This window comes from Podarcis pityusensis (assembly GCF_964106645.2).
Source record: "Podarcis pityusensis genome assembly, chromosome: 1".
NCBI classification, from domain to species: Eukaryota; Metazoa; Chordata; class Lepidosauria; order Squamata; family Lacertidae; genus Podarcis; species Podarcis pityusensis.
In genome coordinates, this window is record NC_138028.1 from 23,259,881 (window position 1) to 23,285,862 (window position 25,982).

At 46.7% G+C, this 25,982-nt stretch overlaps 2 protein-coding genes across 5 annotated transcripts in view; one reads left to right on the forward strand and one right to left on the reverse strand.

Moving 5' to 3' along the window:
- DGLUCY (D-glutamate cyclase) overlaps positions 1 to 9,106 on the reverse strand; it is a 46,003-nt gene extending 36,897 nt beyond the window's left edge. The window contains exon 1 of one of the 3 annotated variants that reach the window (XR_013978662.1): positions 8,854 to 9,103. The gene's annotated coding sequence lies outside the window, so the exon portion shown is untranslated. Of the gene's footprint in view, positions 1 to 8,853 lie in introns of all 3 variants that reach the window. The other 2 variants (XM_080977196.1, XM_080977197.1) reach the window with 2 other exon arrangements.
- Positions 9,107 to 9,238: 132 nt separating this feature from the next.
- The window catches only part of RPS6KA5 (ribosomal protein S6 kinase A5), a 46,246-nt gene continuing 29,502 nt past the window's right edge, over positions 9,239 to 25,982 (forward strand). The window contains exons 1-4 of one of the 2 annotated variants that reach the window (XR_013990896.1): positions 9,239 to 9,790; positions 22,065 to 22,136; positions 22,856 to 23,074; positions 25,192 to 25,307. Coding sequence is in view for 1 of the 2 variants with exons in the window: in XM_081022230.1 (XP_080878356.1) it covers positions 9,694 to 9,790; positions 22,065 to 22,136; positions 22,856 to 23,074; positions 25,192 to 25,307 (504 nt within the window). In the remaining variant the exon portion in view is untranslated. The remainder of the gene's footprint in view (positions 9,791 to 22,064; positions 22,137 to 22,855; positions 23,075 to 25,191; positions 25,308 to 25,982) is intronic. The other variant, XM_081022230.1, reaches the window with a different exon arrangement.

Here is a 25,982-nt window from a genome sequence, read left to right on the forward strand (position 1 = left end):
ACTACTACTGGATCTATTTAAATATCAACTGAAAGGTGAGGTTGGCTGGAGAAAACCCCCGGATGAGGTTGAGGAACAGGAGAAAATCTGTGGAAAGGAAGGGAGGTTGAAAAACTGGGTGCAAAGATGCCCCATGTTATGTACTGAGTTGAATAGGATCCAAAATGCAGCAGTCTGATTGGTCCTAGAACAATAGGATTCAGAATGCAGCAGTCTGATTGGTCCTAGAACAATAGGATTCAGAATGCAGCAGTCTGATTGGTCCACAGGAACCACCCAATCCAGCTCCAGGTGGAAGTGAATCTGCAACCTGATTGGCCTACAGGAGAATCCCGGAATTAGACAATCATGTGGGGCCCATTGTGTAAATAATGTATATAAAGCAGACATTCTGGGGGAACTTCCATTCCTCCGCACCACTAGGAGCTGAATAAAGAGCATGAAATCCACTCTCGACTCCGAGTCTATCTCACCCCACAATGTAGGATGGCTACATCTCATTCCCTTCCCCAGCTCCAAATTCAGAAGATGGGCAGGTGATCATTTTTGCTGTGCTGTGCTTTGGAGGTGCTCTACCAACCACAATACCAAGTGAGATATTCACTGTCATTCTCTCAAGCCAGAGGGGGCCCCATTGTCATTTCTTCCTCCACCACAATATTCCACTGTCTCATCAGCTATCACCATTGCAGTCTCCTCCCTCTGGACTAACCAACATAAGTTTGTATATAAAATAACCTTCCCCCCAGCTTCTGCTCCTAGTGGATTTCAGAAAAAACAAAAAAGTGAATGTAAAGCACTCGTGATATGAGTTTATTGTGCTATTGGCAGGAAATGTATTGGCAAGAGTGCAAGTAAGTGGGGATTGAGCTAGACAGCTAGGTTGATATTTCTGCAACTTTAGGAGTCACCTAGAAGGTAGATTTCTGCCTGGCAGGCTCCTTTGTTACTACAGTGCTGCCAAACCTAAAACAGCAAGAAACAGGCTAGGATAGTGGGTTCAACTGCTCATATTCATTTGAACTTAATTGAGTACTTATTTACCTAAAGGCCTCTATAATTTTTCCTTTAAAAATCACTTCAGTGTTTATCTTCTGATTCTAAACAGTAGTTTGGTGACAATTTTATACCAGTGATTTCAGCTAGAGAGGACAATGAAAGCATAAGAAGTATATACAGTAATTAAGTCAACAAAAATCTATTTTGCTCATATTCCTGGAACACAGCTCAATCCTATACAGGTGACACTCGGAAAATTAGAATATTGTGGAAAAGTTCATTTATTTCAGTAATTCAACTTAAACGGTGAAACTAATATATGAGATAGACTCATGACATGCAAAGCGAGATATGTCAAGCCTTTATTTGTTATAATTTTCTGATGAGAGCAGCTTTTGCATTTCATTTGGAAACCAAGGACCCAGAGTCTGGAGGAAGAATGGGGAGTCACACAATGCCAGATGCTTGAAGTTTCCGCAGTCTGTGTTGATTTGGGGAGCCATGTCATCAGCTGGCGTTGGTCCACTGTGGTTCATTAAGTCCAGGGTCAACACAGCCATCTACCAGGAGATTTTGGAATACTTCATGCTTCCTTCTGCAGACAAGCTTTATGGGGATGCTGACTTCATTTTCCAGCAGGACTTTGGCACCTGCCCACACTGCCAAAAGTACCAAAACCTGGATCAATGCCCATGGGATTACTGTGCTTGATTGGCCAGCAAACTTGCCTGACCTAAACCCCATAGAGAATTTATGGTGCATTGCTAAGAGAAAGATGAGAGACATGAGACCGAGCAATGCAGAAAAGCTGAAGGCTACTATTGAAGCATCCTGGTCTTCCATAACACCTCAGCAGTGCCACAGGCTGATAGCATCCATGCCACGCCGCATTGAGGCAGTAATTGATGCAAAAGGGGCCCAAACCAAGTACTGAGTACATATGCATGCTTCTACTTCTCAGAGGTCCAATATTGCTGTATTTGTAGTCCTTGTTTTGCTGATTTCATTTAATATTCTAATTTTCTGAGATTGTTAATCTGGGGTTTTCATCAGCTGTACGCCATGATCATCACAATTATAACAAATAAAGGCTTGACATATCTCACTTTGTATGTCATGAGTCTATCTCATATATTAGTTTCACCTTTTAAGTTGAATTACTGAAATAAATGAACTTTTCCACGATATTCTAATTTTCCGACTTTCACCTCTATGCTTGTTTAACAGAAGTATCATGAACAGCACTCACTTCCAAATAAATGTGCATAGGTCCACAGCCTTCGTGCCATAATGAGCTGCAGATAATAGAGATAATAATAATTATAGCAATCCCAGGAGCACTGAATGTTCACTGCTCAGTAAGCAAAGTAATAGGTCTGTCCTTAAGCAATGTCAATAAAGACAAGCTTTCTAAAAATATTAACAGAGCTGTCATTTTAATAGCTGAGTGAACGCTAATATTCATACCCAACAGTTAACCTTTCAAGGAGATAACACATGATGTGCATACAAACAGCGAGGTAGCTAAAATAATCAGTGACCATATGCAGCAACTAGCCCAGTGCAACTGTATGACTAAGGTTGAACAGTCCTAGCAAGTTTAAGAGTAAGTTCAACTTACTTTAGGATGCCAAAAATAATAATTAAAAGTAATAAAAACCCAATCCTAATCTTCTCTAAAAATAAAGCAGACATGATAGCCAATGTCAACAAGATCAAATGTAAAGAGAGATTTCCTAAGTGCTGGCAGGAAAGCAAAGGCCATGGAATGTTCTGCATGTCCACATGTGATAGATTTGAATGGTGATGATGGGCAGAGCTGTCACCACCAGAACCACAGCCCTGTCAGTTCTTATTGACCAGGGAATAAAGTGGTAGTGGCTGTGCATTCTTCTTTTCTGCAATGACAGCTCCAGACTGGTGCAGCTGACGGGCCCAAGGATTAGCCCATGGTGGTGGGAATCTGCAGGGATTTCTAGCCAGCAGATCCAAAGCCTCCAGTGCCTGGCAAGGTGGTTTGGGGACCTTCTGCTGGTTACTGCTGGCAAGAGGTCCACGAGTTCTAGTTTACCACCTGCAGTGCAAAGGGCTCAGGGCTTGCATCAGTGGCTCTCCTCTCTGCTGGTGGAGGTGACTGAGTACCTGAATCCCAACACACACACACACACACACACACACACACACACACACCAGCACCACCACACCAACATCAGCAAGTATGGACTGCTATCTAAATATTGGAAAGCATTTTTGGGGGAAGAGTCTAAAATCACCACACAGGATATTTAGCTTTATGACTGTTTTTGAACAAGGGCACAAGAAGGACATTCTCTATACACCATATATATAAAGCACATGGCTTTCCCCAAAGACTGTAAGGGTGCTGGGAATTGTAGCTCTGTGAGGGGTAAACTACATTTCCTACGATTATTTGGGCGAAGCCATGTGCTTTAAATCTGCTGTAAATGTAAGGTGTGTGTTTGCAGCCGCTCTGCAGTAAAATCAAAGCTTCATGAGTACTAGTTTATTGACTTTGATCAGTTCTAGATGTCTCTTACCTCTTTCCTTATGTAATTATATCTTTATGTTTTGCCAAAATAAAAAAGCAGCTACAAATAATACCTATAACAAATACAATATAAAAATATTCATCTTATCTAGATTGTTCTCCTAAACTGATTTTAGTCCTATGGTCGACCCACAATGTGCTGAGACAAGCCTGCGTTGTATTTATAAAATGTTAATATTCTCAGAGGCTCTTGTGTGTGAAAATTGTATCTGCTTAACAATGGAATCAGCAATAGCTATAGCCAAGGGGGCCTCACCTCCCAGTCTAGCTCATGGGAGTAGCCAGAATTTATGTCGGGGAGGGCAGCCTTCATGTTAGGGGGGCAGGCTTCATGTTGGGTGGGGAGAATCTCAGTTAGTTAAGTTTTTTTTTTTTTTTGCTTAACTTAATTTAGGGGGGCAGTTGCCCCCCCCCGCTTCCCCCTTTGGTCTAGCTTGCAATTGTTCTGTAGATAGGAGGCACCCCATTAGAGAACAAGTCCACCACCCTATACAGACCCTTCCCCTCCCACACTTCAAATTGGTTATATTTAGACACGTCTGCGAAATGTGGGTATTTCAAAATGGGAGTAAGAGGTGATTCAGAAGGAGCTGGTACTATGAACCACCTTTGTTATATTGAGAGGATAGTCTGATTGTATGGGTTCTTTGTGTTTTGTAACCTGGTTGCAGTCAGCTTAAGAAATTGAAGGGCCCTGTCCAACACTTGTGCTCTCCATGCCTACCCAATTGAAATCATAATTGCCCTTGACCAATTGAATCAGTTGCATTAAATTGTAGGCTTCATAATACACTTGCAGACTTGGAATTCCCAAACCCCTATCTGTTGGCAGTCGTACAGCATATTTTTATTCACCTTGGGTTTTTCCATTACTCCTGATAAACTGGTTTACTAGTTGCTGCCAAGTATTTATTTCTGCCTGCAGCAGAACAAGGAGTGTTTGAAACAAGTACAGAAGTTGAGGGAGATAGCCATTTCTATACCAGCCAGGTGAGATTGTTATTCTATGCTTGCAACTCCCTTTTCACCTCTTTGCTCAATGGGCCATAGCTTTGCCTTTTGAGCCGGATAAGGCCTTTTGGGGGAACCATCTCCAAATACTTCATGCTATTCCCCAATAGTAGCAAAGCTCTACCATTGGCTGCAGGTTCTGTGTAAATGCTGTGGGTCACACCCATGAATTTATTGCCCATGTTCAAATGGGTTAGAACCTGAAGGCCATTTGATCTGGCTGAAGGCCTTATATGCATCTAGAGAGACCAATGCCACTGGCTCCTGCTTAGTTTTACAATGGTGCATAATATTCAGGATCCTCTGGACTGAGTCAACAATTTGGCTGTGAGGGACTAAACCCTGCCGATGTCTTGACACCTTTCAACCTACCCAGTCTATTAGCCAATACGACATCTCAGATTTCCCTGTCCTGATTAGGGTCCCAAACCGGTTTGCTCAAGACAATAACTCTTGACATATTCCACAAGGGTGGTACAGTACTAGCATCCATGTGATGGTATTATGCAGGGAGGCTAGTATAGGAGCAAGAGAATATTTCAAAGCTTTATAGAACCCACCCCCCAAAAAAGCTATCTAGCCCATGGGCTTTGCTTTGTTTACATTTATTTATTTTTTTGCTACCTTATCTTCAGTCCTAAGATACCTGATCAAAATATCAATTTGGTCTTGCTTGAATACAAGTGTCCTGTAAATAGGTTGGATCAGTACTGTAAAGGTTTTCATACAAATCTGCAAAAGTTTTGAGAGTACGGTAGCTCCTGCTGCATAACAAGAACAACTTGCAGGGCTTAACAACCTGGACTATACAATTTCATTATCTTTCCCCACCATAGAGCTTATTATTACTGAACTCATGTAATTTTTATTACCAAGTTTTTATTACTCATGAGCTCTGTGGAATGGACCATTGCATTGCTAATGTGATCAAGAGTTCAGATAGCTTACTTTGCTTATGTAACAGCTTTTGAAGAGTTTGAAGGCTACAAATAGCCCCGGGATTCCTCTCCAAGCCCTCTATTTCTATTTCCACCTCAAGTCCAGCTTGTTACAGTTAAGGGTGAAAGCTGTCGTTATGCACTTCTTGTTTAACTTCTCACCCCCCAAAACTTTAATAAAAGCCCAATCTTGAGCTCAGCTGCATGGAGGCAATACAGTATAGGACTGAACACCTGGGTCCCAGTGAGAACTGGTGCACAGAGATCCTTCCTTTGCTGTAAAACTGGTAAGACACACATTATTTCAAGGACCATTCCAAGTGGGATTTGTTTTATCTTTGAGTAATTGTGATAACAACAAGAAAAGGGGATTTTGACTTATGGTTAGAAGCAAGTGGGGTGGAGTGACTCAGCACCACCTACCTTGCAGAGTACAGGAAAGCATTTGCCACCAAAGTTTGTGACTATGCCCCTGCAGTTGCTGGAGAAAATCTGGCTTTCCCATCAACTAGATAGCACAGATCTAAGCAGAAATACCTAAGTGTATCTGAAAGATTCCTTGTAAAATGTTTTTGGGATTTCAGGATGAGTCTTATCTGATAAGGTTTAACAGATAGTAGTGAATATATGATTTTAGGATAATTTTAAAGAAAATAAGCTTATCTCATGATAATTTTTTGGGCAGAGTGGGGTGCACTGGCCTTCTTGCCTTGCTGCCGAATTCACACGTTTGCCTAACTCGCTTTGATGCTTCCTCAGCCAGGGTTCTCTCCAGTTGGTGGAGCAGGCTCCCTCACTAGCTGGTTTCTGTGAAGATTTTGGGACATGTGCTCATTAGTGTCCTACTAGACATACAAATTACACACACAGTCAGCGAAAGGTTCTTAAGTAAGTTAGTAAGCAGCAAGCCACTGAATGTGGATATTGAGAAAATATTCCTCAACTATCAATGCAATAGGGACGCGGGTGGCGCTGTGGGTTAAACCACAGAGCCTAGGACTTGCCGATCAGAAGGTCAGTGGTTCGAATCCCCACAATGGGGTGAGCTCCCGTTGCTCGGTCCCTGCTCCTGCCAACCTAGCAGTTCGAAAGCACGTCAAAGTGCAAGTAGATAAATAGGTACCGCTCCAGCGGGAAGGTAAACGGCATTTCCATGCGCTGCTCTGGTTCACCAGAAGTGGCTTAGTCATGCTGGCCACATGACCCGGAAGCTGTACGCCGGCTCCCTCGGCTAATAAAGCGAGATGAGCGTCGCAACCCCAGAGTCGGTCACGACTGGACCTAATGGTCAGGGGTCCCTTTACCTTTTTATCAATGCAATATCTCTATATCTATACATCACTTTTTACATATATATATTTATATCACACAAACATAAACATATATTCATTATGCTGTATAGAATAATTCATCAATATTGTATGAAAGTGATGAAGGTATACTTCAGCATTACGTACGGTAATTCAGTAAATACAAATAGTTTTAGTATTTCAACTATTAAATTCTAGTGCCTGTGTACATGCAAGATAGATCAGTTCTTTACATGGAGAAGTACAGAAGATGCTGATTTGGGATTGCCATCAGGAATCATCCACATCTCAACACCAATGTGTTTGCTAGCTATTACGGTAATTCCGTACACACACACCCCACCTTGGATTTGCTTTAATTGTGCAAATGAACGCAAGTCTAGATCAAATTAACAGGCTGTACAAACAAGCCAAGAAACACTTCACAGCAATGTATTTGAAGGACTTTCTTAGTACTCCATAATTCTGTAACTCTCCAGCAGTCCTCGTTATTTTCCAGTGCTAGGAAAGTAATAGCTAAATTCCACTGAAAATCAGGTGTTCCTAAGCTTTGTGTGTGCATATGGATACAGTCTTCTCATTGTTAAACCTAAGCTCAAGCATAGATGTGCACCTTCATCTTATGAATGTTTATCAGAAGAGAACCCTACCAAGTTATGGGGCTTTCTTCCTAATGCACAGCTAGTCAGAAATAAGTCCCATTTAGATAAATGGGCCTTACCCCCATGTAAGTGAGTACAGTATTGCAGCCTGAAGGCACAATCCTATACTAAATACATGCTGTCTGAGAGGCTACAGTAGCATTTGATGGAAGCCTTGCTATGCTGCATGAACGCCAGATGCACTGCTGCCAAGACAGACACAGTGGTAGAATATGTCAAATACACAAAAATCCAGTGGAGTTGTGGGTGGGATGGGACCAATACTATGGAGAGCCATATGCTATACCTGTTCATTCCATGGCTATTCCTCCATTAATGAATCGGGGAGTGCAGAGTTTCCAGTGTCTGTGGGCAGGTCTGCCATATATGCATGTATGTTGTATTTTCTACTTGTGCGTTTTCCTACACCCCTTCTGGGCATAAGAATGAAAGAGCATAAGAAGAGCTTGGCTGGATCAGGCCAATGACTTATCTAGTCCAGCAGCCTGCTCTCACAATGGCTGTCCAAGTTTCTGTGGTACACCTGCAAGCAGGGCGTAAGGGCAGCTGCAGTTCCCAGCAGGTGGCATTCAAAGGCATACGTCTTCTGACATTGGGGACAGAACATGGCTCTCCTGGCTGACAGTCTTAACTTCTATATGAGATGCCTGGAACAGGCTGGCTGTTCCACTGGTGCAGTCACAGCGTATCTCAGGATACGCAAGTGCGGGATTGCTCTGAAAACCTCAGAGTTAACCTCTTGAAGAGCTGCAGTACTTTGCTACCAGTATCCCTAAAAGGAAAAAAAAGCACTTGCCTTGCATTAAAGAAGCAAAAAACACATTGGTTGATGATCAATGTATGTGTGGGGGGTGGGGTGGGGATATCATTTGCACCCCTACTGTACAAGGAAATAAATCACGGGCCAAATTGCCGCAGAAATATACTCTATGCTTTGACATTTGAAAGTCGTTTGCCATTTCTGGCCACCTCAAAGCGAGTATTCCTAGGTACGTCTACTGGCTGCAGAAACGACTCCCCACCATAGCTGTCAACTTTTCCCTTTTCTCTCGAGGAATCCTATTCGGAATAAGAGAATTTCCCTTAAAAAAGGGAAAACGTTGACAGTTATGCTCCCCACCCACCCCGAAATCACTTGCAGCTTGACTACATCCGTTGTACTTTCCCGTCACTAGAAATGAGATCGGGAAGCTGCTTCTGCGCCTCTTAAACGCGGAGCCACCGTGTCCTCCTTTTTCTTTGTTTTTTGCTTTTGCATTTTTTGCTCTTGCTGGAAGGCTAATGACGGCTGCAAGAAGGGAGGCAGCATTTCCGCGAGACCCTCCAAGCCCAGCTGGTGACAGCGCCGCCAAGGGTCCACTCACCGGCCATCCTCCGTGTCTAGGCAGCCGATCTAGACTCTTCGAGACTCGGCCCGCTCGAGAGGCGGGAGCATAATATTTACTCGAAAGCGGGGAGAAGGTGAACCGGGCGGCGGAGAGCCATGGCGGGGGGGGAGGAGGAGGAGCAGCAGCAGCAGCAGAATCCCCTCAGAGACAGGAAGCGGAGGGAGGGGACAGGCGAGAGAGCGAGAAATGGCGCGAGCGATTGGCCCAAGCGCTGAACCAATGGCGGGCCGCGGCTTTTTGGCGGAGGGAGGGTGGTAACATGCAACGGGCGCCGGCCAATCGTCGGCGCCGTGTGTAGCCTGGCGGGCCAATGGGCGTTCGGCTCGCCCCTCCCACCTCCTTCGCCGATTGCTTCAGTGTGGCGGCGGCGGCGGCGGGGAGGGGAGTCGATAGAATCTCGTCGATAACGGAGCTTCTTCACCCTGCCGCCCCTCCCCCCACCCTCTTGGCGGTCTCTCTACTCCCGCCCGCCCCCCAGCTAGGAATGGGGGTCGGTGGGTGAGTGAGAGGAGCTCTGAAGCGCTTCCAAAGGCGCCGATGGTTAAACGGGCGCTTGTCAATGTAGGCGCCTCGTTTCGTTATTGTCTTCTAAAGCTCTCGCTGGTTGTCCCCCCCCCCCCTCAGAACAACAACAACAGCAGCAACAACAGCCTTCGGAACATGGGGCACCTTCGCTGAGGGATAAAGTCTCTCTTTCGGGCGGCGCTGGCGCTGGCTGAGCCTCCCTGCCTCACCCTCGGCACTCCGTGGGGTGGGGGGCAGGCGTGGAGAGGGTGAAAAGTGGGGGGCGGCGGCAGGGGGGTGCTCTGTGAGGAAATGGAGGGACCCTCGGAAGAAATGGAAGGAGCTCCCGGGCGCTCCGCGGAAGAAGCGGACCCGTCTCTCTTCACCGTCAAACACGAGCTGAAGAACGGTGAGTAGTAGGGGAGTGCTCTTGAAAGGAAGGTCTGGGGGGGGGGGTGAAGAGGCGCGAAATGTGGGGCTGGGAAGGAAGGGAAGCGCGCGAAGATCCCCGTGAAACTCGGAGGGAGGTTATTGGGGGGGGGGTATCAGGGAGTGTTTGTTTCCGTGTGCCAAAGTGAGCTGCGCGTGAGGTGGTAAGGGGGGGGAGAAACGGGGGAAGTGGGTCGTCGAGGCGCCTCGGGGCAGCTCTGGAGGAGGACGCTGCTCGATGGGGCTAAGGAAGGGGCGGCGACTAAGGCCCGCAGAAGAAGGGCTCGGGGGAGAACTGGGGAGCGCGGGGAGAGGGTTTGGGGTGGGAGGTTGGGGAAGCGGGACGGGGAGAAGGACTCGGTTGCAGCGCCGGACGAGGGGGAAGTGTTTGGCGGCGGGCGAGTGGCAGCTGCGGGAAAGCGGCGAGCGATGTCAGGAGGAGAGAGACCTGCCGAGGCGGGTACATACTTTGGTGAACGGAGGTCTGGGAAAGATGCCTCCTCCTCACCCATCGCCTTGCTGCGAGTTTTGGCAGCGGTCTTCGTAGGAAATCGCCCAGGGCATTTGCAGTCCCCCGTCCCCCCCTAGATTGCCCTGATTCTTCTGTTGCTCAAAAACGCTGCGCTTTATTGTTATGCACACGATATTTCTGGTAAAGAAACGTTTCTCTCACTCATTCCTCACCATGCATTAATATTGTTACGATGGCAGTTGTTGTTGTTTTAAACCTAGGAGCCAACTTGTATGGGCAGAGGTCCACTGCCCCCCCCAATAAAATAGTTGAGGGGCCCAGGCCCCTCCAAAGTTCATGAACATTTCCATTCAAATAGTGTGTGTGTGTTGTGTCATGTGATCGGTTCTGCAGTGTGGGGGCTTACCTGCCCAATATTTTATTCAAGTTGGCACCCCTGGTTTTAAATAGCTTTCCTGGTAATATAGGGTGCAATCCTATGCAGGAGGGGGATGTGTGCCCCTCCAAATGTTGTCCACTGAGCTCCTGTTATACTTGGACTGTTGGTGATGCTGCTTGGGGTTGGTGTGGAATAGATCCCAACAACATTTCCAAGTCCACACATTCCCCATGCCTGCTGTGCATACTTACATAGAAGTAAGTCCCAGCGAACGTATGCCATTAGTGGAGTAACTGCTGAACCTCACAGTACTGAATGGGTACATTCAGTTACTATGAATTGCACATATTATGGAAGATGAGGCAGTTAATGCAATGAAATCATTAAAGCCCGATAAAGCCCCTGACATAGGTGACTTGATAGCTGAATACTACAAATTGTACATGAACTTTCTAAAGAAATCACTAGCAGATAAACTGCAAAAGATAGAGAAGATGTTGAGGGATGGGGAAACTCTGTCTCAAAACTGTAATGTGGATGTTGCATCTTAATGTCCTGTGTCATCTAAGCCTAATGAAATTAAAACTGACAAATTATCAGGTCCGGATGACACGCATCTGAGAGTTATCAAAAAATCAAATGTGAAATTGAGGATCTTCTGATAACATAATGTAATGTGTCCCTCAGATCAGCCTCTGAACCTTTGGATTGGAAAGTAAGGCAGTGTGACACCAGTTTTTAAAAAGGGTCCTGGAAATTACAAGCTTAATGCCTGTCCTGGGAAAACTGGCTGCCCTTTATGTTGGAGGCACAGCAATAATGGATAAGATCAGGTTTATAGGTAGATATTGAAGAGGTGCAAGAGTGCCATGTTTTTGGAATAGAATGTCAAGTTAGAAAAATGGCACGTTCTGTGATCAGAAATGGAATTGTGGAGGAATATGAGGGAATACTTTGGTGTGGGAGAGGGGGGTGAACCAGAGGAAAACAAATGCTTGGTAAGAATTAACTTACCAAGGAAATGATTTAGGCATTGGTTTCAGATCTCATCTCTACTTTGTACTCATTTAACTTCCTTAGGCAAGTAACTTCTTTTTATCTAGATAATCTTGTTTCAGACAGTGATGAGCCAAATGTTCTGAGCAGCTCCCAAGCAGAGCATGAGAAAACAGGGGTCTTCTGTTGTATATATCCAGTGGCTGGTAACTGAAATCATACTGTTTCTGAATTTACAGCAGTGATGGGGAACTTACCTCCATGCATACCTCTGCAGGCCACATTTGACAGGTGGGCAGGACCACCCAGCTGTCAAACACCTGATGTAACAATGAAGTCAGGGGACCTTTTCTGACCCCATTGCGATGCTGTTTGAAATGAAAACATAGGGGCAAAAAAGTTGTGTGGCACTTCTCAGTCATCAACAAAAAGGTGATTGTGAGTGCTGGGGAAGCACTATGCACTGCACTACCCAAACATTGACAATCAGCTGGTTGTCAGGGCTGGGGAAGCCTTGTCTGTAATTCTTCCCAAGTGCTCACAATTGATGGCGCATGGGAAGTACTACACAAGAGGTTTGTAGACCCTGCTGATCAGCTGAACAACAGTGTCTGCAAAGCCCATTTTGCCCAAGCCTTCCTTTGCTTGCCCCACACCTGAGTTCATATATGACACCAGGTATTGAGCAGGTGAGCTTTGCTCGGCTGAAACAGCCTCTTAGGCCACATGGGTTTCCCACCGCTGACTTAGAGATTTCATTTAGTTATCACAGCTAATGAGGAGGGTTTCAGGGGTGGAATAGGTAGAAGCTGCTCTGGTTGACTAGAGCCAAAGGACGGTGTGATGGGAATGTGTGGAGGAAAAGTAAATAGGTGTTTCCTTACAAAACCTGACTTCCATGCCAATGGTTTTCTGCTACCATTTAATATTACTTATACCCATTACATTCTTAACTTACCAGTAACTGGTAGTTGAGGGAAATAAGCATGGTACAAAGTTAGTTGGATAGAGTTACTATATTTAACCAATATATTAGTGTTTATTAGGAGATTACACAGTACACAAGCTTAATACAGTACTGTCTCTTTAAATGGGTATATGCCATGTTAACTAGTTATTAGCACTTTAAATATCTACAGTAAAGGGTTTAGGGAGGTGGGAGATAAAGTGATCAGACAAGCAGTTCTACCCAGTTTTGATCATTTTCAGAGCATTTTTTAATAATAGTTGGCTCAGTATTTGTATTACGTCCTCCTTTGTGTGTGTGAACACTAACAATATAGTATGAGATCTTCAGTTTTAAAATAAGTGCCACCATCTTAAACAATGTTTACTTTTATTGTTGTATTCTGCTGTATGTTGCCACAGAGAACATAAAGTATCCAAATATACTATCTACTTAAGACGAGTTGACATCTGCTTTTCATTTTTTAATTTCTACTTTATCTCCTTACTTTGTGACTGTTATTCATCCTGACAGATAAGCCAGCTAAATCAAGCAGAAATTGGAAGGAAACCATTGCAAAAACTCCCTGAATATTTCTCTCTTTTTTGAAATGATTATTAATGCTTCCCTCAAAACGGCTGCTAGGGAGGGATTTGTTTATAGTGCTTCATTTTCTTTTTACTGCTTCTCCCTCCTTTATCCTGTGCTTGATTGCTGCCTAAAATCTTGCATAAAAGCACATTTTACAGTATGTCACTGATTAAATTCTTGACGCATTAGTCCCAGCAAGAGTGTAGGCATCTTGTATAGCACTGTGGCACACCTTGAATTAAACATAGAATAAAGCTGTCAGAGCTGCTTCCAGATCCTAGCTCACAGAGGATCACGCTAGCCAGCGATCATTAAATAAAAGTCTTTATTGAGTTACAGTTTCCATTCTCAAGCTGCTGCGTGCAACTCTACGTCTCATGGTTAGATCGGCGAAGCTCCATCTGAGTCTCCGCCCCTTGTACACCAACTTAATATCCTAGCCTTGCTCCACCTTTTCCGCCTGACTGTTCTTCTCTGGGTCCCTCTGCCCCCCGGGGTCTCTTCCTTCCGGGATTCCTCTGACGCTGACGCTGACCCCCCTGACTCTTCTCCCTCCTTTCGGCGGGCTTTAGGACCTGGCTCCCTTTCCGGGCTGCCTACTGCGCCACCTTCCTGTGCATTTGAACTTGGCACGCGCGCCCAACCTTCCACCTTCCGTCTGACCGTTTCTTCGCTCCCCGATGGAGGTGTGGCCACTCCTGACTCGTGCCCTCCCCCCTGTTGTGAGCTGCCAGCGCTTGATCCCTGGCGCCCTTCCTCTTCCCTGCTCTCTGGCGGTGACGCTGGTCCTGATTTCCAACTGCTCCCCTCTGAGTCCCCTCTGGCTCTATCTTCCTGGGGTGTCCCCCTAGGCTCCCCCCTTGCCCTGGCCACTGGTGCTCCTTTCTGTGAATCTTCTGATTCACTGGAAAGACTCGGAGATCTCGGGTCGTCGTCATCACTCATCTTTTCTTCTGCCTCCTCTCCCTCGCTCTCTGTTTCCTCCCTTGCCCTTGCCTCTGCTCCTGAACCCCTGACATCCATCCCCCCCTCGAAGCCCCCTCTTCCCCCCTCCCCTCCTTCCGGTGCGGGATCTGGGTGCTGCCGTGTCAGGGGGACGAATGTCGGATACAGTTCGCTTCCCGTGGCGGGCCGCCCTCCGAAGTCTTCCGGTTCTTCCTCCCTGCTCTCGTTGACGACGGTCACCTCCGCTTCCATCTCTGTGCCGCCGTGCTCGAAACCCGGGTCGTCCCCGAAAACGTCCATGTCCGTCTCTCCCTCGTTGCCTTCTGGAGACGTTGCTCGTCCTGGACCCTCCAGCCACCTTCTGCGGAACTGCTCCTCTGGTCGATCATCCCACCAATACGAGGGTTCTGAAGCAGATCCCGAGGGTGACCCCTCTGGGGAACGGGCGTCTCGTGTCGGTTCCTCGTCCGAGTCGAACCCCCGGAACGTGCTGGCTGAAAGCGTGGGCGTGAAAAGCCAGTCGTCGAAAAAGTCTGCTGGCATTGGCCTATGTGGGAAGAGGGCATGAAACTCTTCTTTGAGCAGAGGTTCGTCTAAAGCGTAGCCCGGCACCCAGCTGTTGGCACTGGCCGGGGTGCCCTCCTTGGCGAGAAGGTATTCTACCCCCTCTTCCCCCCATCTGGAGTCCAAAATCTCCGTGACTTCGTTGATGCGCTCCTCCTGTGCCACTCCCCCTTGCCCGGTTCTCTCTCGGAGCGGACCCGGTGCCGTTCCTGGTTCCTGAAACCTGTGAGGTGCCTTGTAGGGAGTGAGCACCGATCTGTGGAACACCGGATGCATTCTGGAACCCTCCGGAAGAGCCAGCCTGAAAGCCACCGGGTTGACCTGTTCGTCGACTTGGTAGGGCCCCAGTTGTTTATGCCCTAGTTTCTTCTTCGCCAACGACCTGGCCGGCACTGCGTGGGCTGCTAACCAGACCCAGTCTCCCACATGGATCTCTTCGCCAACCCTTCTGTGTTTGTCCGCTTGTACCTTGTATGCGTGTTTAGCCAGCTCCAGGTGCCGCCGCAGCTGATCGTGGACCTCCTGCAACTCCGACGCGAACGCATCTGCTGTCTGCGGCTCCCCCTCCCCCATTCTTTCCAGTCCCGGGAAGGTTCTAGGGTGCCTCCCGTTGTTGGCGAAGAACGGCGTGACCCCCGTGGACACGTGCTTCGTGTTGTTGTAGGCGAACTCGGCGAGAGGCAGGTAATCCACCCACGTCGCAGGCTGTTGATTCGCATAACATCTCAGGTACTGCTGCATGATGGCATTGACCCGCTCCGCTTGCCCGTTGGTCTGCGGGTGTCTAGCCGACGCCAGGTTGATCTTGACGTTCAGGAAGCCCATCAGCCTCTGCCAGAAGTTTGAGATGAACTGTCGCCCTCGGTCGGACAGAATAGACCGCGGCAGACCGTGAACCTTGAACACGTGGTCTATGAACAGTTTGGCGGTTTGTTCCGCCGTGGCCACCTTCGCACACGGAATGAAATGTGCCATCTTGGAGAACAAATCCACCACCACCAGCACAGCCGTCTTGCCCCTCGAGCTGGGCAGATCCGTGACAAAGTCCAGGGCCACTCTCTCCCATGGCTCGAACGGAGTTTGCAGCGGTTCCAGCAGTCCGGCCGGCGGTCTGTGCACTGGTTTGGCCCTCTGGCAGGTGTCACACCTCGCCACGTAGTCCGCGACTTCCCCTCTCATTCCAGGCCACCAGAAGTCTCTGGCTACTAATTCCACCGTCTTCTCCTTGCCAAAGTGCCCGGCAGTGGGCGCGTCGTGCAGCTGCTGCAGTACCTTGGCGCGAAGTTCGTCTCCCGGCACGTAGATGGCCCCTTTACGGATGAGCAAACCATCTCGCAGCTGGAACTCGTCGGTCGCTGCCGTGCCCCTGTGCACCTCTGCCATCTTTGCTTGCGCGAAGGAGTCATCCTGCAACGCTCGTCGCACCGCATCCAGGTCAACTGTTGCCGCCGCGCACGCCCACACTGTCGGTGCGAAGATGTGCATGGCGGCCGCTGGCGTTGCCTCCTCCAGATACTGTGGTTTACGGGAGAGAGCATCCGCCATGATGTTGGTGTCCCCCGGGACATACTCTATTCGGAAGTCGAAATTCGCAAAGAACTCAGCCCAACGTATCTGCCTCTGGTTCAGGAACTGTGCCGTGCGCCAGTGCTCTAGATTCTTGTGGTCCGTGCAGACCTGCACCGTGTGCTTGGCGCCGATCAGGAAGTGCCTCCACGCTTTGAACGCTGCATGAATGGCCAGCAACTCCCTGTCCCAGATGGTGTAGTTCTGTTCGGACTTGCTGAGCTTCCTTGAGTAAAACGCTCCCGGCCTCCAAACCCCCTGCGGGTCTTTCTGCAGCAGGACTGCTCCCACGGCTCTGTCCGAAGCGTCTGTCTCCACCCTCATCGGCCTGCTGGGGTTGACATGAAGCAGCTGCTCTTCCGACGCGAAGAGACGCTTGAGTGCCTGAAAGGACTGCTCCGCCTGCTCTGTCCAGATGAACTTCTTTTTCTTGGAGCTGAGCGTGTCCGTGATGGCCGCTGTCTGCATCGCAAAGCCTTTGATAAACTTGCGATAGAAGTTCGCGAAGCCGACAAACCGTTGGACCTCCTTCCGGTTGCGTGGGCTTTTCCAATCCAACACTGCTCGGACCTTGGCGCTGTCCATGGCGAGCCCTTTATCAGACAACTTGTAGCCCAGGAAATCCACCTCGGTCACGTCGAATTGGCACTTCTCCAGCTTGGCGTAAAGCCTATGTTGCTGTAGCCTGCTCAGCACTTCCTTGACGTGTCTGTCATGCTCCTGCTGCGATTCCGAAAAGATCAGGATGTCATCCAAGAAACAGACGCACGTCTTGTAGAGGAGCCCCGCCAACACGTGATGCATGAAAGCTTGAAAAACGTGGGAGCCATTTTGCAATCCAAAAGGCATAACTCTATATTCGTAGGTGCCCAGGGGCGTGAACATGGCTGTCTTCCACTCATCTCCCTCCCGCATGCGAATGAGGTTGTATGCCCCTCGCAGGTCCAACTTGGTGAACACTCTGCCCTTCCGTACCTTTGCGAGGAGGTCGTCGATTCGGGGCATGGGGAAGTCCGATGGCTTGGTCACACTGTTCAAGATGCGAAAGTCCACTACAAGTCTTTTTTGGGGCGTGTCCCGCTTCTTAACAAAGAATACCGGACTGCCCCCCGCTGCCTTGGACTCTCGGATGAAACCGCGCTCCAAATTATGATCTATGAACTCTTTGAGTTCCTGCAGTTCGTCCTCAGACATGGAATACAGCTTCCCTTTGGGCAGCGCCGCCCCCGGCAGCAGGTCAATTTTGCAGTCATATGGTCTGTGGGGGGGTAGCCTGTCTGCCTCTTTCTCGCAGAAAACCTCCAAAAATTCTGCGTACTTGTGGGGAACCGCTTGCAGCGTGCCTAGCTGCAGCTGTGACTCCTCTTCCCCTCCTTCCTGCCTGGGCACGATGCAGTGTTCAGCGCAAAAGGAAGAGCCGAAGGTCAGCTGCCTCTGGTACCAAGCCAGCGTCGGGCTGTGCTTGTCCAGCCAACTCATGCCCAATACAATGGGCGTGTCCGATAGTTGAGTGACATTGAAGCTGATGATTTCCCTGTGATTCCCAAGTCGCATCACCATTGGTGGCGTCTGCTTCACCACTTGCCCCCCTAGCAGCTCCCTGCCATCCACCGTGACAACCTGCAGGGGCAGCGTGGCAGGCAGCAACTGTATAGCGTGCCGGTCGACAAAGTCCTGCCCTATAAAGTCCGCATTGCTTCCGGAGTCAATGGTGATTGGCACGTCCATGGTGATTCCATTGGGCAGCTGGAGCGACGCGGTGAGCTTCACTACCGGTTTGGGCGGGAGGGGGTCCATGGGCTGTAAAATCTCTGGGGACTGCTTCACTGACACGTCTGGCTGGGCCCCAGTGCCTCTTCCTCCAACCAGACTCCTTCGTTTCCCTGCTGTGGTTGTCCTTGCTGCGTTGCTACAGTTACCATTGCTGAGGCTGCAGTGTGCTTGTGGAGCCTCTGGGGACACTCTTTCGCCATATGCTGTGGATCATCGCAGATGTAACACTTCCTGTTCCCTCTAGGAGGCTTCGCTTTCACTGCTGCCGGTGCTAGGGCTCTGGCTGCTGACTGAGCCCTTGCACCTCCAACCTCCATAGGTTCCGCTCCTCCTCCTGGCGGAGGCGTGGATTGCGCACGCGCTGCTTCTCTGGGAAGGAAGGAGGAGCCCCTGGCTGGTTCGCGCCCTCCACGCCCTTCGTCCCTGCTCCACGGACGTCCTTCCAGCCGCACCCCCACCGCCAGCGCCCTCTGAACGATCTCCTGCGTGGTCCGGGGTCTCTCCCCCCTCGCAATTTCATCTTTAACCGAGCCGTGCAATCCCTCCCAAAACAGGTCTCTTACAGGAGCCGAATCTCTGTCCCATTCCAGGGCACTGACCAAAGCGAAAAAGCGGGCATGGTACTGCCTTACGCTGGCCCTCCCTTGCTTCAGTCCATGTATCTCCTGCCGAGCAAGATCCACGTCAATGCTTGATAAAAAGCACCCATCCATCGCTTTAATAAAGGCATCCGCATTTTGGAGCGCCGGATCCTTATCTCTCCACAAATTGCGCAGCCATGCTTTAGCCTCTCCATGCAAATGGGACATGATGAATCCCACCTTCTCTTGCTCATCTCTAAAGTCTTTGTTCAGCAGTTGCAGTGCACACATTACATCTGCTCTAAAGTTGGGGTACTGTTGCAAATTCCCATCGAAGTGAGAGACCAGACCGCCTGTTCGTCTCCCCAACCCAATCCCCTCCGGTTTGGGTGTCAGTTGCCCTTGCTTCGTAAGCACTTCCAACCTGACCTGGAGATCCCTGTAGGCGGCAGCTGCGTCCTCCTCTCTCTTCCTGGATGCAAGAGCCTCGGCATTCAGTCGTGTCACTGCTTCTCTGAGTTCCACTATCTGCTGTTCGGCCGTCATGTTGTCTGCCGTTCGTGAGCTCGCTAGTAGGCACCCGCTTTCTCTCCTCTCCGCGAGGACGTAGATGCCCACAATCTAGGGATGGAGCTTACTGTCAGAGCTGCTTCCAGATCCTAGCTCACAGAGGATCACGCTAGCCAGCGATCATTAAATAAAAGTCTTTATTGAGTTACAGTTTCCATTCTCAAGCTGCTGCGTGCAACTCTACGTCTCATGGTTAGATCGGCGAAGCTCCATCTGAGTCTCCGCCCCTTGTACACCAACTTAATATCCTAGCCTTGCTCCACCTTTTCCGCCTGACTGTTCTTCTCTGGGTCCCTCTGCCCCCCGGGGTCTCTTCCTTCCGGGATTCCTCTGACGCTGACCCCCCTGACTCTTCTCCCTCCTTTCGGCGGGCTTTAGGACCTGGCTCCCTTTCCGGGCTGCCTACTGCGCCACCTTCCTGTGCATTTGAACTTGGCACGCGCGCCCAACCTTCCACCTTCCGTCTGACCGTTTCTTCGCTCCCCGATGGAGGTGTGGCCACTCCTGACTCGTGCCCTCCCCCCTGTTGTGAGCTGCCAGCGCTTGATCCCTGGCGCCCTTCCTCTTCCCTGCTCTCTGGCGGTGACGCTGGTCCTGATTTCCAACTGCTCCCCTCTGAGTCCCCTCTGGCTCTATCTTCCTGGGGTGTCCCCCTAGGCTCCCCCCTTGCCCTGGCCACTGGTGCTCCTTTCTGTGAATCTTCTGATTCACTGGAAAGACTCGGAGATCTCGGGTCGTCGTCATCACTCATCTTTTCTTCTGCCTCCTCTCCCTCGCTCTCTGTTTCCTCCCTTGCCCTTGCCTCTGCTCCTGAACCCCTGACAAAAGCCTTCTGGTTTTTCATAGATGCTAGGCTGCTGCTAATGGACATGATGTACTTCTGTAATGGCATACAGCTCATACTCATTACTTTTAGTTTATTCATGCAAATGAATAAAATGGATAGGTTTAGCAAGTAGGGTTAACAATGCTTTGTTCATATTCATCCCAGCTACTTCAGGTATTGCCTCAAAATCACAATAATTTGTTATTCAAATAAATTGTTCTTTATGTTTTATTTTACATATATGAATATATGTAGATATTGCAAGAAAGAATCACATCTAAGAAAAACATATCTTTTTCAATTCAGCATGGGCATCCAGTTGTTGTTACATTGGTTAGAAAAACATTGAAGTCTCATTTTGAAAGGCAAATAAACTTCACAGTCTTTCTTTTGTAGTCTTCAGTGTATCTGAAGAAGTGTGCATGCACACGAAAGCTTATACCAAGAACTAACTTAGTTGGTCTTTAAGGTGCTACAGGAAAGAATTTCTTTTGTAGTGTTTCCTCAGATGTGGTAACTCTTCAGTTTTTCATGTGGTAACTGTTTCACACCAACCATTTCCTATGTAAAAATGTGATAAAACCACAGTGTTAGAACCTGACCACTTCAGAAATAAATGTGAATTAGCTCTGTTACGATCTGTAATAAAGAGCCCCTGAAATCATGCCGGTTTTTCTCGCTGGACCTAGTTAGTTGCACATAGTTCCCATTTGAATCTCACTGATTTAAACTGAAATTAAATCTAACCAAATAGGTCTGGATGCAACCCATAATTTCTACAACATGTTAAAATGACCCATGTTTCATTTCCTTCATAAATAAAAACAGTCACTCAAATAGCAAACTTGGATAGTGAGTGCCTGTCAGTTTAGTAGTGACATGTGGCCACCCAAAAACTATTGTATACTCCCAAGTAGTGTGTGGGGGGGTGCATTAACTTGTAAATTATGATAACAGTGTTAAAAGAACAAAAAGGGTTGTGAGCTTCCAGGGCCTATGGTGTGTTAGGGGGTTTCACTTGAGTGTTGCAGGGAATGGCTTGCTCAAACCCTTAAGTTGATTAGAATTTATAGGATGCATTTCACAGCCAATATCCCAGCTGCTAGTGCTGCTTCACCAAGTTGCCATGCCCTTGAAAAAAGGGGGAAGTGGACAGGAGGGACTAAGTTTATTTCACAGGCAAAATTCAATGCCTCTGAACGTGACCCTTTTCTCGTGAGGAAAGGAGATAAAAGATGGGATGCAGAATGTGTGTGTAGGTTTTGAGAATGTCAGGAAGCAGTGGTTTTCTTCCCTCTTTTTTCTGGTGGGGCAGGGTGGTGTCAAAAGCTCAAGTACAGTGGTGCCTCGCAAGACGAAAAGAATCCGTTCTGGGAGTCTCTTCGTCTAGCGGTTTTTTCGTCTTGCGAAGCAAGCCCATTGACGGATTAGCGCTATTAGCGCTATTAGCGGCTTTTAGCGGCTTTTAGCAGCTTATCAGCTTATCGGATAAGCAGATAAGCGGCTTAGCGACTTAGAAAAAGAGGGGGAAAAGGGGGGGAAAAACGCAGGAACTCGCAAGACATTTTCGTCTTGCGAAGCAAGCCCATAGCAGATTCGTTTTGCGAAGCACCTCCAAAACGGAAAACTCTTTCGTCTAGCGAGTTTTCCGTCTTGCGAGGCATTCGTCTTGCGGGGCACCACTGTAATGTTCCATTATTAGTTCTGCATCTATAAAAGAGTTGGGAGGAGAGGCAGCAAACAAGAAGAGATGGGAACTTTTGTTTTCCCACATCCGTCTACATCAGCAGCTGTTGGCAGCAGCAGAACTTGTTGTGAATGTTGTGATGTCTCAACATAAGCTAAGTTTTAATATTATTTATTCATTTATAATACAAAATGGCTTCTAAACAGTTTTAATACAATGCGGTTTGGGGTCTAGACATCTAGTAGCTATTGTTGATAGCAGCTGACAACAGCCTTGACCTGTTTGTTCCTTGTTTTGTGTTTGTGTGTGTTAAACAACGCTAGTAATTTTACACTGAAATATTTTTGTGCTTTCTTAGCAAACTTGACTGGTCATGTAGAGAAGGTGGGCATTGAGAACTTTGAACTGCTGAAAGTTCTTGGGACAGGAGGTAAGAATAGGTCCTCTTTGCTAATTAAATATGAAAATATTAAAACAATTGTTAAGTAGGGTTTTTTTTATTAAAAATATCTTAAGTTTAATGACTGCATACACAATATGTTAAATGTAACGTGTTCTTGTTAGGGTTCCTGCAAGGGACCATTATCCTTTTCAGGATATCCTATTCTATTCACTTCCCCATACCCTGTTTTTTTTCTCAATAGCAGTAACAAGTAGGACTGCTTCTTTACCCTTCCACCAGAAGTGCTTCCAGACAAGCTCTCCTCCAAGTTATACCATCCGTTCCCCTTTTTTTCTTCTTCCAGACTTACACTCAGTATTATATGGCTGCTGAGAATGCTGAATACTTATTGGGTTGTTTTCCACTGTAGGTTGTTTTTTTTTTAAAAAAAAAATCTGCTTCTGCAAACCTTGGGTATCCCCCATGTATTCTGACATCTCCCTTTTCTCATTTTTCCATTTCTATTATCACTTTTCACTCGAATTCAGTATTATTTCAGTCAACAAGGTATAGAAATGCCATTGAGTTCAGAGATTCCAATAATTATCTTTCTATGTGTATAGGGTTGGAATTACCTTGATTTAGGTACTTTGCTCAGTTGTGAAGATGGGAAAGTGATAGGAATTGAATACTATGGTATCCAATTACTCGTACAAATATCTGTTGTTTTTTGAGTATTTTATACTGTGCCATATGTTTGTTTTTAGCTTATGGGAAGGTGTTTCTAGTCAGGAAAATAAGTGGTCATGATGCTGGCAAGTTATATGCCATGAAGGTTTTGAAAAAAGCAACAATAATTCAAAAAGCCAAAACAACTGAACATACGAAGACTGAACGGCAGGTACTAGAACACATCCGACAGTCACCATTTTTGGTGACTTTGCATTATGCGTTTCAGACAGATGCAAAGCTTCATCTCATTTTGGGTAAGTTTTAATATAACAACGAAATATTTTCACTGAAACAAAAAAAAAACCACAAAAAAAAAAAACAACTAACATTAAAGTTCAGTGATTCCATGTTAAGAGTGCCAGGCCAGTCAATGGTAGAATATAATAAATATCCAAAGAGTTTACAAACTGAAGAATATGCTTTTAAAATTATTTATTCTTATCATGGATCTATAAGGTTGTATTCAACATGCTCAAAGCAGACCAACTGAAATCAATAGACAACTTTTTCAGTGATCTGAAAGCAAGTCACATTAGAAAATACAAACATTCATGCGTTATGTGTGTTAGATATCCTGATAATGTTAGAGGAAGCAACCGGGGTTGTACTGAGAAGACAGAGGGTGGAAGAGTAAGGGGTTGGCTTGTGGTTCTATGCTGGAATGGAACACAGTTACACTGGAGCACCTCTGATAAACCAACGAGCTGCTGGTTGTTAGCTTTAAGCCATTTATAAGTACCTTCTGACAAATCAGAAGGAGATGTGTGTTGAAATTGTATTTATGCAGGCTACCAACTGTGTGGCAGCTTAGATAAGTTTTCTCCCTTCAGTGCTGACATGCCCCACTTCAGGTTCATGAATGTTAACACATCTAGACAAGACTATAATCCTGCCCCCCGCCTCCCACCCTGCTTTTGAATATTTTCCTTTAATAACACAGCTTGTCAGTTTTGGTTTCCAGTTCACGGCTACAGATAGTTCAGTTGCATAACCCTTGTTCAAGCTTCCCTTATGCCTCTGAGAGATTTTGGGCTTGTCAGAGGCAAAGAGGGATCTCTACAAGGTGGTTTTAATCAAAATGGGTACTGCTGAAGCGCTTCATGGCACCTCGGTGATCTAGACATTTTTTTAAAATGCTGCAGAGAAGTGGCTATTTTCACTTTCAGCAGTTGGGATCCAGGGAGAAGAGAGAGCAAACGCTAGAGTGAGGAGACTATGTAGAAGGAGAATTTCATTGTGATTGACTAGTCTAGCTTGTAATTAGAGAGACTGTGTTTACCAGTGCTCTCAAACTCTAGTGCTTTGAGGGAGAGAATTTTGCAAAAGTGGAATTTATGTATCTAAAGAAGATGTCAAGGTGAGAAGTCTGTTGTGACTGACAGGCCAAGTATATAATCCAGGGATTGGGCAACCAGCAGCCCATGGGTCAGTCTTGGTCCATCAGGAAGTCAGATTTGGCCCATGAGGCTTGGACCCCTATGACAACTTCGGCAGCCTCTGAATTGGTCAGCCCTACTCTAAATTAACCTGTAGTTGAAACTCAATGGGCTAATTAGATTTTTGGAGCTTCCTGAAGGAGAGGGCCCTTCAAATTCTCTAATTGTTTCTTTTCCGTTTTATGTTGCATCCAGAATTTTCTCTTCTCACCCAATTACTCATGGTTTATTCATTTCTAGAAGTTCTTACCTCCTCCCAGCAATGAGATAGAAGTTAATGCAGAGACTTTCACACTGGTTGTGCATTCTCTGTTTTAAGGAAAAAGAGAGGTTCAAATTCTAAAACCTCAGTTCCTTCTGTCTTTGCATCAAGGGTAATTAAACACACACACAAACTTGCACTCTGGAGGACAAGCTAATTAGAGGACTATTTAGATTAGCACTGGTGGAAAGAGGAAATGATTAATGGCACAAGCCAGCAGGAGGAGCTTTTAAAAAGAAGGAAAAAACAGTGATAAGGAACTGCTACTGTGTTTCTTTTTGGGCTGATCTGTGGTAGGGGAAAACTTCATATGGTTGCTGAGAAAACAGACTGATTAGGCAAGGATGGCATAATCCCCACCCCTCTAAAACGTGAGTGAGTGAGGCATTGTCATCCCATGTTAAATGCCTGGAAGAATCCTTTGAGGGAAGAAATGGAACTCTGGGTTAAGCACCCTGGTGGAGTCATTTCTTTTCTATTACAAATGGTTGTCTCAGAGCAGCTTTTCCTTGGGGTCTGTCAGAGTTTTCATGTAATGTGTAGTTGGGTTCTTAAAGGTCTGTTACTCTTACTGATCAAAATTGAGCAATTTAGAATAGATGATACTGCTTTCTGTTGTGTGTGGTTTTTTTTAAATAAAGCTACATTAAATAATCAACTTCCTGTATCTTAGATTACATAAATGGAGGAGAACTTTTTACCCATCTTTCACAGAGAGAGAGATTTACTGAAGATGAGGTACGAATATACATTGGAGAGATTGTGTTAGCACTTGAACACCTGCACAAGGTAAAACTATGATTTGAACTTTCCTGAGAAATTCCATGTGTTTTTTGAAGTGTGAAAAAGGGGGAAAGAAGACTTGTGCTTTAAACTGTATAAACATTAGACATGACAAAATTTAACACGCTGTTTGCAACAGCATGGGTAAACATGCCTATGGCCAGTTGTCTTTCTTTTTTTCTTAATAGAATTTATACATTGCTTGATTATTAAAAAAACCAACACCTCAAAGTGATTTACAAAAATATAACATTTAGTTTCCTCTAAGATGGGTTGCTGTGCCATGCACACCAGAGATTGTGTGTTAAAACAAACTGGCCTGTTTCAATACAAGCCAACAGCACCACAAGGCAGGATCAGGGGAAATTGCTGTTAAATGCTAGTGAAATCCTTCTGGATGCACAGGAGAAAGAGGCATGAAAGAATTTCTCTCCAGGTTGTGCATGTAGTTATGGATTATTCTTAAATGTGAACCAATATTAAGGTTCTTCCTGTGTACAAAATGCCTCCTTCACCTCCCACCACACAGCAAGTAGTGTGTTAAATGCAGTAGCTACGTGACAATGGGCCACTGGTAAATGCTATTTGTCTGTGGTTAATTATTGTTAACTTCAAACAAGTCATCTTAAGGTTCTTAGACTAGCAGGTTGAAACTAGCCATAAGTTTGAGATCAGGATGAC